The following is a 16,377-nucleotide window of genomic DNA, read 5'->3' on the forward strand; positions in this document are numbered from 1 at the left end:
ATAATTTAAACAACCAAAAAGTCTGGAAATTCAGCAATGGTCAAGAAGTTTCTTTCTTAAAAGTATCAAAATTCATGAGTCCATTGAATCTGTGAAACAAACAGCACACATCCTAAAAAGATAACAGAAGAAGCCTTCCAGTATTGTTTCGAACATTAGAAGGACGCTTCGTTGTAGGGATAGGGGGAGGATGTATATTGATGGTGATAAGTAAATATGTATGAAACCAAAATAAAATGTTTTACAGTTAAGTCTTTTTATTTAATAATCATACCTCACCTACTTTATACAAATAACTTGCGATAGTCAAATTCCCTTAATTAAAGCAGTTTGACATTTGTTCTTAAAAATTTCAAAACATTTTCATTCAGTAAAAAATTTATATAAAAACAGTAAACCTTTTGTAAAAAAAAATCGGTTGCCTATAAAGTCGGTTTTACGGGCGAAGATTTTACGTGACAACGTCTTTTTCTCGGTAGAATATTTATTTATATGAATATTATTAAATTGCACAATAGGAACAAGGAATTGAATGAAAATAAGAATTGCACAAATTTTAACTATAGAAATATATTTTGTTTACTAAAACATTGTACATGTAAACTTAAACTTAACTAATTTCTATTCCGATTCAACGCGCCTAATTCTCTAGTGCTGCGCGCGCAGCGGACCGATCATGTTTGAGTGGGAGAGAGACGCAAGGCATTCGCCGGTCCGGCGGGCCTCTCTCTCGTTCGGTGACTCATCGTAACAGACGTGAGCGGGCGTTACACTTTTTCATGAGTGACTCCGAGCCACAACCTAATTTAAGACGTTGTCACGTCAAAACAAAAAGTCTTTACTTAACATTAGTCCTACGCTTCTTTCTTTGTATTAGTGAAACTTGTTGTTTTTCTTCAATTTTACAATCTTATTACTTATGTTACCACGCCAAAATACATTTAAGGCTTCTCATGTTCCCAACCCGTTTAGAAATCCAAATTGAGTGTCATTCATTTGAAACTCACACTTCTTGTAAATTCGTGTATGGATAATTCTCAGAAAAGTTTTAAGGACATGAGACAGCAAGCTTAATATTCGGTAGTCATCACATTATGAGGAATTTGGTGCTGATATTTTCTGGACCGGTGGCTTTTCCGTTTTGCTGAGCTTTTATTGCATGAATAATTCTTTGGTTATGTCTGGACCTTTTTCATTTATTTGATCATGTGTGGATGCTGGAGGACAAGGTCTATCGTCGTCAAAAAGTGCCTGAATGTTTGTTCGATCTCTTCAGTTTGTCTTCTGTACCTATAATTATTTTGTTATTACTTCTTAATCTTGATTCTTCTCTCTTTCTATATCTACCTGCCATTTCTTTCATTTTGTTATGGAATTATAGGTGTCGTATCGTTCCTGAAGTTGTTCAATTTCTAGGAATTTAGTTGACATCCAGTTTTCTTTAGCTCCTCTGCACTTTCTTCTAATGATTTTAATTATTCGTTTGGATTCTATTAGGTTTGTTTTATGTTTTCGTCTATGTTCATGAGGTCCATGATCTCTCGCGTTATCCATTTTTGTTTTCTGTTGTTTTTCGTGAACCCGATGTATTCTTCTTTTATCGTTGTTATTTTCGTTTTTAAAACAGTCCATATTACTCCAACGTGTCAACTGCCTCTCTAGTTCTCTATCGTTTCTATTTCTTTCTCAACTTTGATATTTTCTTCTCCTTTCATAGTTCTTCCGTTGCGAGATGTTTATTTTCCTTGTCACTTTTTCTCTTTTAACTTTCAAAAATCTTTTTAGTCTAAAATCCATTATAACTGGATTGGGATAGCTATGAATGTCAGCTCCAGGGTATGTTTTAGTAGCTAGTAAGCTACTCCTAGTAATGTTTTTTCGTTAGTCGTAGGTGTCGATGTCTTGTAATCTAAAAGTTGTGTGATCGATCGCATTCAAATCTGAAATGTGTATTTTAAATCAACCTTATCATTCTAACTGATTTATTTCTTTCCTAATCCTTACAATTTTACATTAAACGCTTCTTATTAACTTAACAACATATTTAACGATTTGTAACTCGCAAAACATGTTTCTAGTTTATCATATTATAAATACATACACCGTGCAAACGTTATAGAATTTTATAAACAAATGGGAACTTCTCGCGGCTCCGCAAGAACCTCCGATTTGGTGAGCATAGGACTATAGCAATAAGAGAGGCGTATCTTCTGGTTCTATTATTGCAGCGAATCAGTGTTGTCAAATGACAATAAATTCATCTCTTTGAATTAATTATTAGCGTTTTTATCTATGTCCTATTGTTGATTTAGAATAAAAATACGATCAAATAATAGCTACTGTTACAATAATACTATTGCAGTGAAAATTATTGTATGAGGGAGAGGACACGTTGAAAAATCTGATTTACAATTGGGTAGAAGATATTAAAATATTGCATTGGTTTTGCAGATAAATTTGTCTTGTCGCAACTGCTGAGTTTCTCCATGACATAATAAAAAATTAGAAATGGACTATGCACACGTGTGCGAATGAAAACAGTGTCCTATATTAAAATCATCGAAGAAAAGTGGGGCGACTAAGAAAAACGTGCAAGAGATCTGTGAGAGGCTAGAGCAGAGGTTCCCAAACTTGGGGGGGGGGGGCGAGACAAGTCGAAAATTAAATAAAATTTAAGTAGTCTTTCTAAAATTATAAATTAACCATGATGTTTAGAAAATTAAAACAAACCACTGTAACATCTGACTTTATACATAAATTTGAAATTGAATGCTTGAAAGAATGGAATGTGAGCAGTTCAATGTGGCAATAGCACGCATTTGACAACCGAGCGTTTCCAAGCACTGTCTCCCTACTTCCCTCCCTCCAACAGACGCAGGCCAGCTAACAGCAGTTAGTTAACTGTGACTAAGTCTTTGAGAAAGCCGGCCTAGCCTTCACGTATTTTTGTATTATAAAAGCGTACGTGTTGTGAAATTTTAATTCTATTAGTTGACTTTCATTGATTTCGTTGATTTGAGTGAGAAAAGTTATTTTAGTCAAGATGAGCTCAGCAAAGAAACGCAAGTATAATGATGATTATATCATATATGGGTTTATTATTTTGTATCCGTAAAGATAATGTCTAACATCCTCCGTGTGTAATTTGCTATGAAGTATTAAACAATTATGCAATGAGATCTAATCGTCTTGAAAGACATTTGTCATCCAAACATAACTCTTTTAAGGACAAACCAAAGGAATTTTTTGCTACAAAATCTAAAAATTTAAAACGCATGTTGGATAGTACTGGTTCTACGGCTCAGTCGTCTGAAAAAGTGCTTGAAGCTTCATATGACTATCACTTCTGATTGCTAAAGAAAAGAAGAGCCATATTTTTGGAGAGACGCTTGTTAAACCGTGTTTGTTAAAGGCAGCTGATATTATTCTTGGAACGCAGAGTAAGCAAAAGTTATCTCAAATACCTCTTTCTGACAATACCGTGAAACGTCGCGTTGATGATATGGCCGAAGACATACAAAACCAGGTAGTTGATGCAGTAAAACAAATCACCATCTTTTGTTATTCGGCTAGACGAGAGTAAAGACATAGCACAATGTTCTCAGTTAATTGTTTATGTTCGGTATATTGAAAACGAAAGAATGAAAGACGAGCTACTCTTTTGTACAGAGTTGGAAATCACGACAAAAGCTATTGATGTTATGAAAGCAGTGTCAGACTTATTTGACAAACATGAACTATCTTGGCCAAAAATGGTCGGTGTATGTAAGGATGGCGCGCCTTCAATATTTGGTTCTCGCTCAGGATTTGTACAATCAGTAAGACAGAAAAATGCTGATATGCATCGACAAGCCTTGGCAGCAAAAAGTCTTTTAAATGAACTAAATGCTGTCTTAAAGTAGTGAATTACATAAAAAAACGTGCGTTGAATACTCGACTGCTTAAAACTCTTTATGAAGATTTAAGGAGTGATCGCAAAACAGTGCTATTTCATACAGAAGAACGATGGCTCCCAAAAGGAAACATGTTGGCAATATTATTTGACCTTCGAGATGAAGTAATCACCTTCTTGGAGGCAAAGAAAAATGAACTAAACGTGGCCTTCAAAAAACATTGTACCCAAGTAATATTGGCTTATTTGTCAGATATATTTGACTCCTTGAACGGCCTTAAAAACACATAAAGATAGGACGTCTGAGGTGGGTAGGCCATGTAATGCGGATGGAGCAAACCGACCCAGCTAGAAAAACGCTCCTCGATAGACCTATTGGTCAAAGAAGAAGAGGAAGACCCAGAACAAGATTCCTAGATAACATAGACCAAGATATGAGAAATATGGAAATACGTGCTTGGCGGAGGAAGGCGATGGATAGGGACGACTGGAGAAAAATTCTTGGGGAGGCTAGGACCCACACAGGGTTGTAAAGCCAAAATGATGATGATGATGAACAGCCTTAACCTAAAACTGCAGGGTGAAGACTCAAATATAGTTACTCATCGTGATGCGATTAAGACGTATATTGAGAAATTGCAACTTTGGTGGCGTAAAATATCAGCAAACCCCTGCAATTATTCGAGTTTCCCTAAAGTAGAGTAAATCTCAGAAGAAACACTCTTCAAGGACATTTATGAAGGATCAAGTTTGAAAATCCAATTATCAAAACATTTGGAGAGCCTAATTGAAGAATTCCAGAAATACTTCCCAAACACTTGTGACGATAGTATTTTCAGAATGGCAATTGACCCATTCCATGTCAACATAGACTCCCTGACTGAATTACTTCAAGAAGATGCTTTGCAAATAAAACATGATTAATCTGCCAAATACAACTTTGATATAATGAAAAAAACCTTCATTTTGGTTAAATTATTTCAAAGTGTATCCTAGTGTATCACATCCATCTCACTAACCAACCTAATCCATATTCCTTTTATTAATATTTTTTGTATTTTATAAAAACTGATATTATTGTATCTTATGGCAGTATAAATAAATGTTTTGTTTTCTATGTAATACTTATTTGTTTTTGTTTTGTTCCTAGGCCCATACAATTTATTGTTAAGGGGTGGGGGGCGCGAGAAACTTTCATTTCAACAAAAGGGGGCGTGGTACAAAAAGTTTGGGAACCCCTGGGCTAGAGGAACATATAAATATTGGATAGATGTGTAGTCACTAGCAGAGGATGAACAGTATTTACGGAAGCCCTATGCTCTGGCGGAAACGGACTGAGTCAACAAAATATTTATAATGTTATGCCCGTTAAACATAACCTCAAACTTGTTTTCTGTAAATATGTCTTTATATTACAAGTAAGCGTCAAGTTTACATGTGGTCATTAGTATTTATCCATCTGAGGACTCAGATTTGGCGTTTTAAAATATTTCGTATTTTCTAATCCACAAAAGGTAAACAATGTTCATTCAAATCGATCAAGAAATGGTAGTAAGCTGCACTTAATACTTTTCAAGATTCAACTGAAACGTTGACGCCACAACTGTTGTAATCCAATAAAATGAACATTGTAATACAAGTGTTCTTCTAATATGTCATCATTAATCCCGTCTTGAGTGTCAGAGTCAAAACATGGCAACAAGGAAATATAAAATGAAACGATATTTGTTTTTATTTTACTGTATAGCTTTTGAAAATATCAAAATTTAAAATTAAATAAAATGTTATCTTTTTTTATATTTTCCGAAAATACACATTATGTATAGTATTTTAACATAAAATTCTTCAGAAGTTTCTAAGCATCGTTATCTAATCAGTTACCATCAAAATAAATACTAAGCATGAAAATTATAAACAATTGAAAGACAAAAGTGAGATTTTAAGAACAAAATAAAATAACATAGATACTGATCTAAGTAATTAGTACCTAATAGATTCTATTTGCTAATATATTACATAAAGAGTATGTGACGAGATTACCATCAATATTCCTATGTTAATAACAAAAATGTTATGTATCCTACTTAGGTGATCATATGGTATTTACAAAGGCAAGTGTATCTGAAACAAAATGTTTTTATTAATATACAAAGTTAAAAGATGTATGCAGTAATCTCATCGAGCAAAAAGACAAAAGAGGGAATGTAATCCTTATGAAAAGGAGACCAAAAAAGTGGCCTCTGATGGCGGACATATCCGGAAATCCTAATGCGCCAAATTTGAATTTTCCGACACTTATTAACAGTAGCTATAAAATATTTTTCGAATGTGTCTTAGACGAGAAATTTTTAATTAAATATTAACGATAATAGTCTAAAATACGACACAATTGTTAAAAAACTTCAATATAAATAAGATTTCATGTGACAGTTGGGACAAACAATAACATAACCCAACTAAATTTGATGTGTTAAACAAGGAAAGGGACTTTTTTTCCTTGTTTAATGTGGCCTCTCAAGATGGCACTTCCTGTCTAACAATATTTTTGCCCCCACTACCTTTACATTCCCTCTTTTGTCTTTTTGCTTGATGAGTAATCTAAACTCAAAATATGAAATAGTTGTCAGTGATGTCCAAAGTTAGACAAATATGCAAAAGTGCATATGCATATGCATTTGCATATTTTTGAATTTTCTTTTGAATTTTGCATATACTGGTACATTTAAAAAAAGTACATATAATAGGTTTTCAAAACAAATTTATTTGATTCATGGTTCAAATACCTTCACACCTGATATTTCCAAAATAATATTATTCTTATCTTAATCCATTAACAATTCCTAAATAGACAGTAAAAGTTCCCAAGAATTAGCCTATTGGGACCTCTTATTGCGTTTTGGATGATGTAATAGTGGTTTTAATAGTTTTATTAACTTAGGTAACGAAAATTTCAATGTACTTTATGTTTTGAACTTGAGCAGTTACTTTTTGATTGTATACAGTATTTAAACATTGCAACACATATCAATATTTAAGGTGTGATCATCACAAAAGAAGGCAACGTAGACAACACAATTGAGGAGAAAAACAACCAAGCAAGAACAGCAATTTCCCTTCTCAATAGTATCCTTTGGTATCAATCAATTTCTAATAATAACAAGCACAAGATATATAACACAATCATTAAAAGTATAATTACCTACAGTAGTGAAGTATGGCAAATAAAGGAAAGATACAAGAGAAAACTTGAGGCAACGGAAATGGATTTCTGGAGACGTTCAGCTGGAAAATCTAAAATAGAAAGAGTAACGAACAACAGAATAAGAGAAATTATGAAAGTAAAACATACAATACTAGACGATATTGGTACCCAACAAATCAGATGGTCCAGTTATGTACAGAGAATGTCTGAAGAACGCCTCCCAAAACAAGTCTTAATGTGGACCCCTCACGGTAGAAAAAAAAAGAGGGAAGACCCCGCCTTAGTTGGAGAGAGGGCATCAATAGAGAAATGAAAGACAGAGACATAGAAGAACGTTTTAAACCGATATCTATATATATATATATATATATATATATATATATATATATATATAATGTCAATACAATCACGTACAGTCTGTCCCAAACCCTTCTTTCAGTGCGTCACTAATTTTGACGTCATATAGGATTTTAAGAATGTCGAGAATTATTGCATGACATTTTAGTTAAATCTGACAGTTGAAGGATCGTAATCGGCTAAATGTGAAAAGGTTATTTTTTGAAAATGTGGAGTAAAAACTTTAAGAATTAAAATTTTTTTTTAATTTACATATTAGAGGTCCCGTCCTGTATAAAAATTTTTATTGTGCATTATATTGGAACGACAGTTTGTCATAATTCTTATTCTATACACTCCAAGGAAAGTGCTTGATTAGCTAAGATTTATTTATGTATTTATTATTATTTATTACAAACACTATGGCTAAAATGTATAGTATTTAAACTACTAATATGAATATTTTTTAGAATAATTTAAAACTTACTTCACGAACTGCAGAAACTGGTAATAAAGTTGTCCCAGCCTCCTTTTCTAATTGAAAATAATTTAATAATTTTAATATTAGTCTTTGTTCATTCTCGGTATATCTCGGCATATTTAAAATATTTTTATGATAATAAATACAAAATTCAATTTTCACTGTAAAATGTCTAAAAATACTATCCTGGAATGACAATTATCATTTTATCAGTTGACATTGTCAAAGTACTGTCACTATCGAGATCATCTGCGTCAAATTATATTTATGCGCATCATTGATTGGATATCTATTTAGCGTATTCTAAACTGCGACCAATTATATATCCGTAAGTAGAATTTTGCTTTAATATGCAAATACCCGTGAACGAAATATAATTTTCTAAGTTCTATGTATAATAATCACAGACTCACGTTTTTTTCTGTCACTTCTAGCTTAATGCGTTAGAGAGAATTCGATAAACTGTGACGCACTGAAAGAAGGGTTTGGGATGAACTGTACTAACCGCTAACTAATGTAGTGCAAAACTAATAGGAAAAATTTCATTTTAGTTTACTCACCTAGTACTGTACATCCTCTACTTTTTCTCTTGTTAAATGATGTAGCTGCGCAACAGCCAATTGCGCATGGATGGCATTGGCATGGAGAGCGTTGGCGTGTAGAGCATTTGCGTGTAATGCATTCGCATGTAAGGCGTTGAACATGACATTATCAGGAATTACTGGTTTCGGTAGAGGAATTGTTATAGGTGGAGGTTCATCGGGATTTTCTTGCTTGTGAACAGGCTGCAACCTTCGTATGTTACTGACTACATTCAAACCTAAAAAAATTAAGGAGTATAGGAGTGTAATCCCAGATTAAAGAAGTGTAAATTTGGAAAACAATGTATTATTACGAAAAATATTAAATTTTACTTTCTGGATTATTAATTTTTAATTTAATTCATTTGTAGTCACACTGACGCTCCACAAGAGGTGAAATAGTATATTCGCAGACCCAAATGTATAAAACACAAAAGCTTTTTTGACTTCGAAATGTATATTCATATGCCATCTTATAAATATTTAAATTTTATACTCCGGTGAGATTCGAATTTGATATTTGTATAAAAATAAAATAAAATAAAGTTCTGAAGCTATTTTCTTGAGGCATCTGACTCATTCATATTGACAATTCATATATTATACATTTAAAGTAGACAACTTTACAATGATTTTGTCAATGTTGTTGAGTTGCGTTCCTGGGACGACTTTATTGTAAGATAGTGTTATATATAGAACGATTTCGATGGAAATCGAAACTTAAATTGTGGCTTATTCCCAATAAAAATAGTAATTTAAAATAAAATAAAATTAAAAAGAAAATTAAATAAATATTAACCATCACAAAGATAACTAAAAATACTGTAACAAAAAATCTAAGTGCAAATTAATGGAGCTGTTTAATTGTGCTGCTCGAAGGACCAATGTATAAATTCGAATGTCCTATGTTCGAACTTCTCGATTGACGATGTGAAATAATTCAAAGTAGAATCTGGTGGAGAAAAAATGATTTATTGGTAGCTCAAAATAAGTACACTCAACGTAACTTCAGAAATGACTATACATACTAGTCTGAGGTAAATATTCTAATTGACTACATACAAAAAAGAGTCCAACCCCAGTTTTATAAACCCACAAATAAAACAACAATTCATCAAAAGGCCATTAACATGTACCATTGTAATTAAATTAAAAAATATAGATATCTATTACAATTATGTAAGTAAAATTAGGAAGTTAAGATTAATGTGAAATTACAAATTAAGGGGTTTAATTCCTGATTGTACAGCCGCCGTTCTTCAAAAAAGAACAGTGAAATTGTTTACCTACATAGAGAGGTTAAGTAGATTAATAATACAATCCACCAACGACGAAAATTATTGCAAAAAAATTAAAGATGCAACTTTCATAAAAAATTAAAGAGACATGGAATTAAAATGTTATAGCTAAACAAGAACAAGGAAAACAATATAATGATAAATAACGTAATTACATAGTGATAACTTATGACAGCCAAACGCTGCTATGAAATTATTAATAATTAAATACGATGCCGATCGATCCTTGATAAACCTAATAAAAAGTAACCAGTTCATGTGTGAACACTTTTCAAATGTCAAACTTTTCTTAAGAAAATCAAATCAGCGATCAAAGTCAGAAAAGATCAAAGTAAAGTTTTCTTCCCAACTCACATAATATCAATTAAAGCCCTTCATGTTTTGGTCCTTCGATCCGGATATAAACCAGCGCCGTATGGTTGTACAGCCCAAGACGGATACTTAACCTCCACTATAATTTTACTGTATTATTAAAAGATTAAAAGCCACAATACGTCAAACTGGCATAAAGTACTTTCTAGAAGTAGAGAACTAAGTTTGAAAATGAGCTGGTAATGAGAATTTTGTGTTATTTCAACTTGGTAATACTGCTACGACAATTCTGGCAGATGTTTTTTGACATATTCCATGACCTATCACTCTGCATTAACTTATCTTAATATCAGTTGTTTTGTCGGTTATTGTGGTTGATTTACACGTGTTTTTCTATGTTTTGAGAGAAATAGCAAGCTGAACCCCAGACAGGCAAGTTATGATCTTCAGCAAGACTTAGAAAAGATAAATGAAAATTTATGACTTGCAGAAGCCTTTTGAAGGAAGGAAGAAAACTTGTGAGAACTAAAAAAATATTATGAAAAAAAGTCTCATTTTGATCCGTAAAAAAATATGCTAATTGGAGAAATGTCTTATTTCTGTGAGATACTTTTTGGTCTAAGGATAGCGCTCCAAATTTATGCGTTGAAGTGTGGACAAAAAATGGATTTCAGCTAACTTGGTCCAAACGGTGATACATACAGTGAAAACAGATGTTTTGGGACTGTTTTTCATATCTGGGAAATTTCTCCTATCGAGAATATGTCGGCTATCTGCAAGGCCCAGATTGCTGTAACTGAATTGTACGAAAAAAACCAATAAGATTGAAGCATTATTCCGTTATGATTTAGAGGTAACAAAGGGGGACGTATCCTCTATTGAACAATACTTAAATATTTACAAACTAGTAGTTTATATTTTTTTCTTTGGTAAACAATATTTCACGTAAATATGTCTGAGTTCACATTAATTCACACAATACTGTGGTACTTTAATTTCAATTTAAGATTCAATAATAATCAATATTTTAATATTAAATTAAAATTCTTTTTAGTTCTAATTACTTATTAAAACTTACCGTGGACAGTTCGCTTGTGTTGCGTCAATAAATAGCCCATAAGGAAACTCTCTGTACATAATTCGCACTGGAATCTTTCTCCTGTATGACGTCTAACGTGGGCTTTAAGATCGTTACCTTGTGCAAAAGCAGCATCGCAATATGTGCACTGATATGGTTTTTCACCGGTATGCGTTCTCATGTGAACGGTGAGATTATAGGCCCTACAATAAAAAAATAAAGCAACGATGAAGAAATGTTTTTTAATGCCACTGATACATAATAAAAAATTTAATGTGCTGACCATGCCTTCTGTGGAAGGTTCATTATAGAGAAGTTAAGACATTGATAATTCCAAAGTTTAATGATTTGTATAAATAGAAATCAATTAGGTAGTAGCACAGTTTATTACAATCATTTATTTTTTTATTAGGAATAAAAAAGTAGTTAATTAGTTGGAACACGGCTACTGCTTTGGTAATACTTTAACAATATTTTATGTTTTTGGATCTTAATCATTACATACCTTCCAAATCCTCTTCCACATATTGTACACAAATGAGTCTTCTCTCCAGTATGATATCTCTCGTGCACCGTCAAATCTGTCGTTCTTGGGAAACCTAAGTAAAAATAAAAACGAAGTAAGTGAACAAATATAAAATACTCTGTATAAATTGTAATATGAACATAGTAATATAGATGATAAAGAATTTAGGTTTACTATACACCTTGGTTTGGTAATCCCAAATTGTAATTCACTGCAACATCGACAAAAATCATAATTAGAGTTGGCTATGAAATAAATATTAATAATAAAAGATTAAAAATAAAAAAATTGAAGAACCCTGTATAAAAGAGAATCTCAAACAAAAAATATCTGAAAGCTTTGATAAATCGGACAAGTAATATCGAGGACATCAATCAATAATGGGAGAAAATAAAAAGCTGTCTCCTCGATCCATGCAAACAGATATTGAAAGAGCCTGTAAGAAAGAGAGCTGGATCAAAGACGGGATATTGAATATGGTGGAACAGCATAGACAAGCCAAGAACAAAGACACTCTCAAATACAGAACTATTCAGAATGAGATCAGAAACAACATCGGATAAACAAAACAAGTATAATTTGAGGAGAAATGTAAAGAAATCAAGGAACAATTATGACTTGTTCAACCTACATAAAAAGGTTAAAGTAATGGCAGGCAACAATGAATAAACCACATTTTGCCGCTTTTACACAAAAATTTTAACAAAACTTTTAGCAAACAAAATTATTGATAATTATTTAAACAGGAGTGTTGTAAACAAAGAGTACTTTACGTTCCGACTGGAGTAAAAGGAATGGGGTAGCCGACAAAAAATCTAACACAGTTTCAAAATCGAGCGTTTGGAAAAATGACATATCTCGGGTTCTACTTGACCGGGTATTAAAAAATTTCTTTTTTAAACCGGGGTACAACGTTAAAATAATAACATTTATCGTATTTTCATTGCAAAATAATCAAGATAATACGGTACAGATAAAAAAATGGTAAAAAATATAAATTTGGATGCTATGTAATCAGCAGGTAATATTTTGACGAATATGGGTATAGAAAAGAAATCATCATCAGGTGCGATAAATAGAAAGTGAAAGAAAATTAATGACAATAGCACTGCATGGTGGTGAATAGTATGGTAGACCTGTGTCCAAAAATGGATAGATGAATGTTGTAATTGACCTTTTTTAACTTACCTTTTCCGCAATATTTACACTTAAACGGCTTCTCTCCTCTATGCCGCCTCATATGAATAACTAAATAGTCATTTCTAATAAAGCGCTGTCCACACTCAGAACAAAGGAACTTCTTGGAATGTTCATTGTGGAATTTCATATGTTCTGTCAGATGGGATTTAGATAAGAATGTCTTTTCACATACTCTACATGAGTATTCCTTAGTACCGTTGTGACCTGCCACATGAACATCTCGATATTTCTCTGTGGTGAAGAATTTGTGACATAGAGGACATTCAAATTTCTTCTCGCCCATTACCTAAAATAATAATTTACTAGTTTTAATGGTGAATATTGAGACTATTGAATTATGAAGTCTATCCAAAAACCGCCACTATGTTGCTTTAATGAGTACTATATTAACAATGGTTTTATAAAGCTTAAATAATATATTTTTCGTTACAAAATCTGATTAAATAATCTATGTTAATACATAAAGGTTTTTTTCCATTAATTCAAAATATACAATAAAAAATTTAAATGATTCAAATCTGATTGGTCTTAAAGTAGATATCAAAAAGTAATTGTAGTTCAAATTTAAATCTTTCTAGTTGACTTTCCTTCATATTACTGGGCAGCTTATTATACAAGATCAGGCCATTTGAGTAGATGCTTCTATGTGCACCAGAAGTTTGCATTCTTCCTATACAAAAAGTACCCCTTTGCCTAGTATGATAGTCATGTACATATTCGGTCAATGTTGGGGCAATATTTGTATGTACTTAAGAAAGCTTACAATTATGTATTATTACACAAACTTGCATAGTACACATTGATTCAATATTGAATATGCTTCTTGGACAGTACAGATCTTATGTTGGATGAAGGCGTGGCAGTTGAAAAACATATAATGGTTAAATAAGACAGATGCCAGTTGAATAATACACTATTTTATGATGAGGGAGACATACATTTAGCAATTGTTCCTACTAAGCCCACTGTTGTGAAATTTGAATTTTCCAAAGTTCAACTGCCTCTCCCTATGTGCATCTACATTTGAAATTATCAAGTAACTGCAGCTGCTAGTATTGTAACAATTATACACTATTCGTCTGCACAGTCGAGCACCAAAGAGTGGTTCTGTGTCAACAGGCTACTGCTTAATGAACCAAAGACCAACAGGGCTGTTTTTGCTCTTAGGGACACTCGAGCTAAAAACGCGGATGTGACAAGGGTGAAGTCCATGGATCTGAGGATACACATGGATCCCAAGCTTCAATATGGTTAACATATTGACTATTTGGGTAAAAACCTAACAAAGAACCTATATGTGCTCAGAAATCTAGCATCGGACGTTTCGCACGACAAGCTTCTTTTGCCAATTTCCACTCTCATCTGACATACGCAATCTAGATCCGAGTGCATTCGGCGAGAATGCCGAGAGTCTTTGGTTTGCAACATGAGACTATGAGATTTCTTACAGGCCTTAGGTTTAGGGGCGATTGTGGATTGGCCTATGAGACTCTTTGAATTCTTATTGTGCCCTTCCTTGTATGTCTTGGAGAACTTTATGTTTGTTAACAAGAGCGAGGGGCGCTTTGGGACACATAGATAAGTGCACGATCATAATATTAGACATAGATGTGATGTTGTTCCAGCCTAATGGAGGCTAAAGAGGTGTCAAACTGGATCAGGGTATTGGGCAATAAATTTTATAACAAATTGCCTGATAACTTAAAGGATTTTTCCACAACTCGATTTAAAAGTAAAATTAAGGAAATTTTAACAAAAAATGTATTTTATAGTAGTGATGAATATCTGAAATTTCAATTTTGAACTATTTTAAGTCAAATTAATATTTCTTTTTTATTTTTCATTTTTATGTAACTAGAATTTAAGATTTTTTAATAGAACTGCTTTTATTTTTGACGTGTGTTAGGCTATTGGCATACTTACATCAATAAATGAATATGAATTAGTGGAAACAATAGCAGAAGGAGAAGAGGTACTTGAATCTTTAACCTAGAAAATGTGTACAATACACAAACAAACAAACACTTTCAATTATTCAATAATTATATCATGATAATAAAACATTTGTTAAGATGGTCAAACCTTCGATAGTGACTGTAAGACCTTCATATAAGTTCAGGGGCTTAAGCTGACTGTTCAGGGGCTAAACTCTCTGATAAGGAGCTCTCCGTTGAATGAAGTTACCTCCTATAACTGGCTAGGCCTAGTGAATGCGACCATGAACGGATGTGAAATGACGTCGCTAGAGCATTTCCTTTCACCACTTAGCTCTCTGGAATATCTGTGAATCTCTCCTAGGTAGTCAAGAGACTAGGAATGGATAACTGCTTCAGCAACTAAAAAGCAGTCTACCCCCTATCCACCCCTATATGGTTGTACCGCTACCCCTGGCGAAAATTCAATTATAAGGCCCTCTGACCTTCACAGCCACATCTGCAGTCTATGTCACTACCCATACCGCCAACGTATAGTCATTTAGACACAATAATATCTATTATGTATATATATATATATATATATATATATATATATATATATATATATGTATATATATATATATATATATATATATATATATATATATATATCCTACATTCCGAATACAACCAAGAAAAGATTCTTCATCCGTCTTTCCACTATACCTACATCCCTAGGAGACAACTTGCAACTAAAAACCGATGGAGAAAACCAGGGAAAAAACCTTTAATCCTAAGTGTGAGACACTGTGCTGAAGGATGTATGACCACACGATAAGTGGTTTCGAAAGGTTCCCTCCGGATACCAGGAGAGCTCCGAAGAAGCCTTACTTGCTCAAGCGGGGTTCTTAGCGAGTGGACATTTATTCCCTAGCTACTCGTGGGAAGAGTATGGAACCAATAGTAAAAATAAAAGTAAAAATGGATGTTCAGGAGAAAAGTACCTCTGAAAAAGACATCTCCAAAGTAGGAGGACAGATCCTCGTATGTCTTAAGATAAACTCAAGGGCGAAAGGAGGCAACTAAGTGGGGTTGGCGATCATATTGGCTAACAGGATGTTCTTCTCCGGCCTGGGCCTCTTCTTCCGACGATCTTGCCCTATATTGTATGAGGTGTAAAAGGTTATACCTCTCTGGATGTCTCATTACATGGCCGAAATATAACTTTTGAATTTTTATTGTTTTTATTATTTCTGTGGTCTTTTTCATTCGATGTAAAACTATTTCATTTCTGATTCGATCAACCCAACTTTCGTAAATTCGCAATACTAGCAAGTCGATAATTGTATTCAAGATGTAAGCATACGTAGTTAATAATTTGTTCAATAAATAATGCCATCTAGAAGTTATCCCGTTGCAAATACGAGCGAATAAACATAATGTAACGTCACAGTTTAATATATTTATCAATGCTCTTCCAAGTCAAGATGTAGTTAAGTAAGAAATATCGCAAATCCATTTAGATATTAATATGGAGGCGATCCAGCAAAGTCCA

At 33.1% G+C, this 16,377-nt stretch overlaps 1 protein-coding gene across 3 annotated transcripts in view; it reads right to left on the minus strand.

The window, feature by feature from the left end:
* Positions 1-235: 235 nt before the first annotated feature.
* Positions 236-16,377, minus strand: part of LOC140441952 (uncharacterized) — a 41,371-nt gene continuing 25,229 nt past the window's right edge. For 2 of the 3 annotated variants that reach the window (XM_072532967.1, XM_072532966.1), the window contains 5 exons: positions 12,895-13,192; positions 11,686-11,779; positions 11,181-11,383; positions 8,472-8,731; positions 236-6,013 (listed from right to left, as the gene is read on the minus strand). In XM_072532967.1, the coding sequence (XP_072389068.1) occupies positions 8,472-8,731; positions 11,181-11,383; positions 11,686-11,779; positions 12,895-13,192 (855 nt within the window). In that variant the 3' untranslated portion in view covers positions 236-6,013. Of the gene's footprint in view, positions 6,014-8,471; positions 8,732-11,180; positions 11,384-11,685; positions 11,780-12,894; positions 13,193-14,829; positions 14,896-16,377 lie in introns of all 3 variants that reach the window. The other variant, XM_072532965.1, reaches the window with a different exon arrangement.

This window comes from Diabrotica undecimpunctata, chromosome 5 (assembly GCF_040954645.1).
Source record: "Diabrotica undecimpunctata isolate CICGRU chromosome 5, icDiaUnde3, whole genome shotgun sequence".
In the NCBI taxonomy this organism is placed as follows: domain Eukaryota; kingdom Metazoa; phylum Arthropoda; class Insecta; order Coleoptera; family Chrysomelidae; genus Diabrotica; species Diabrotica undecimpunctata.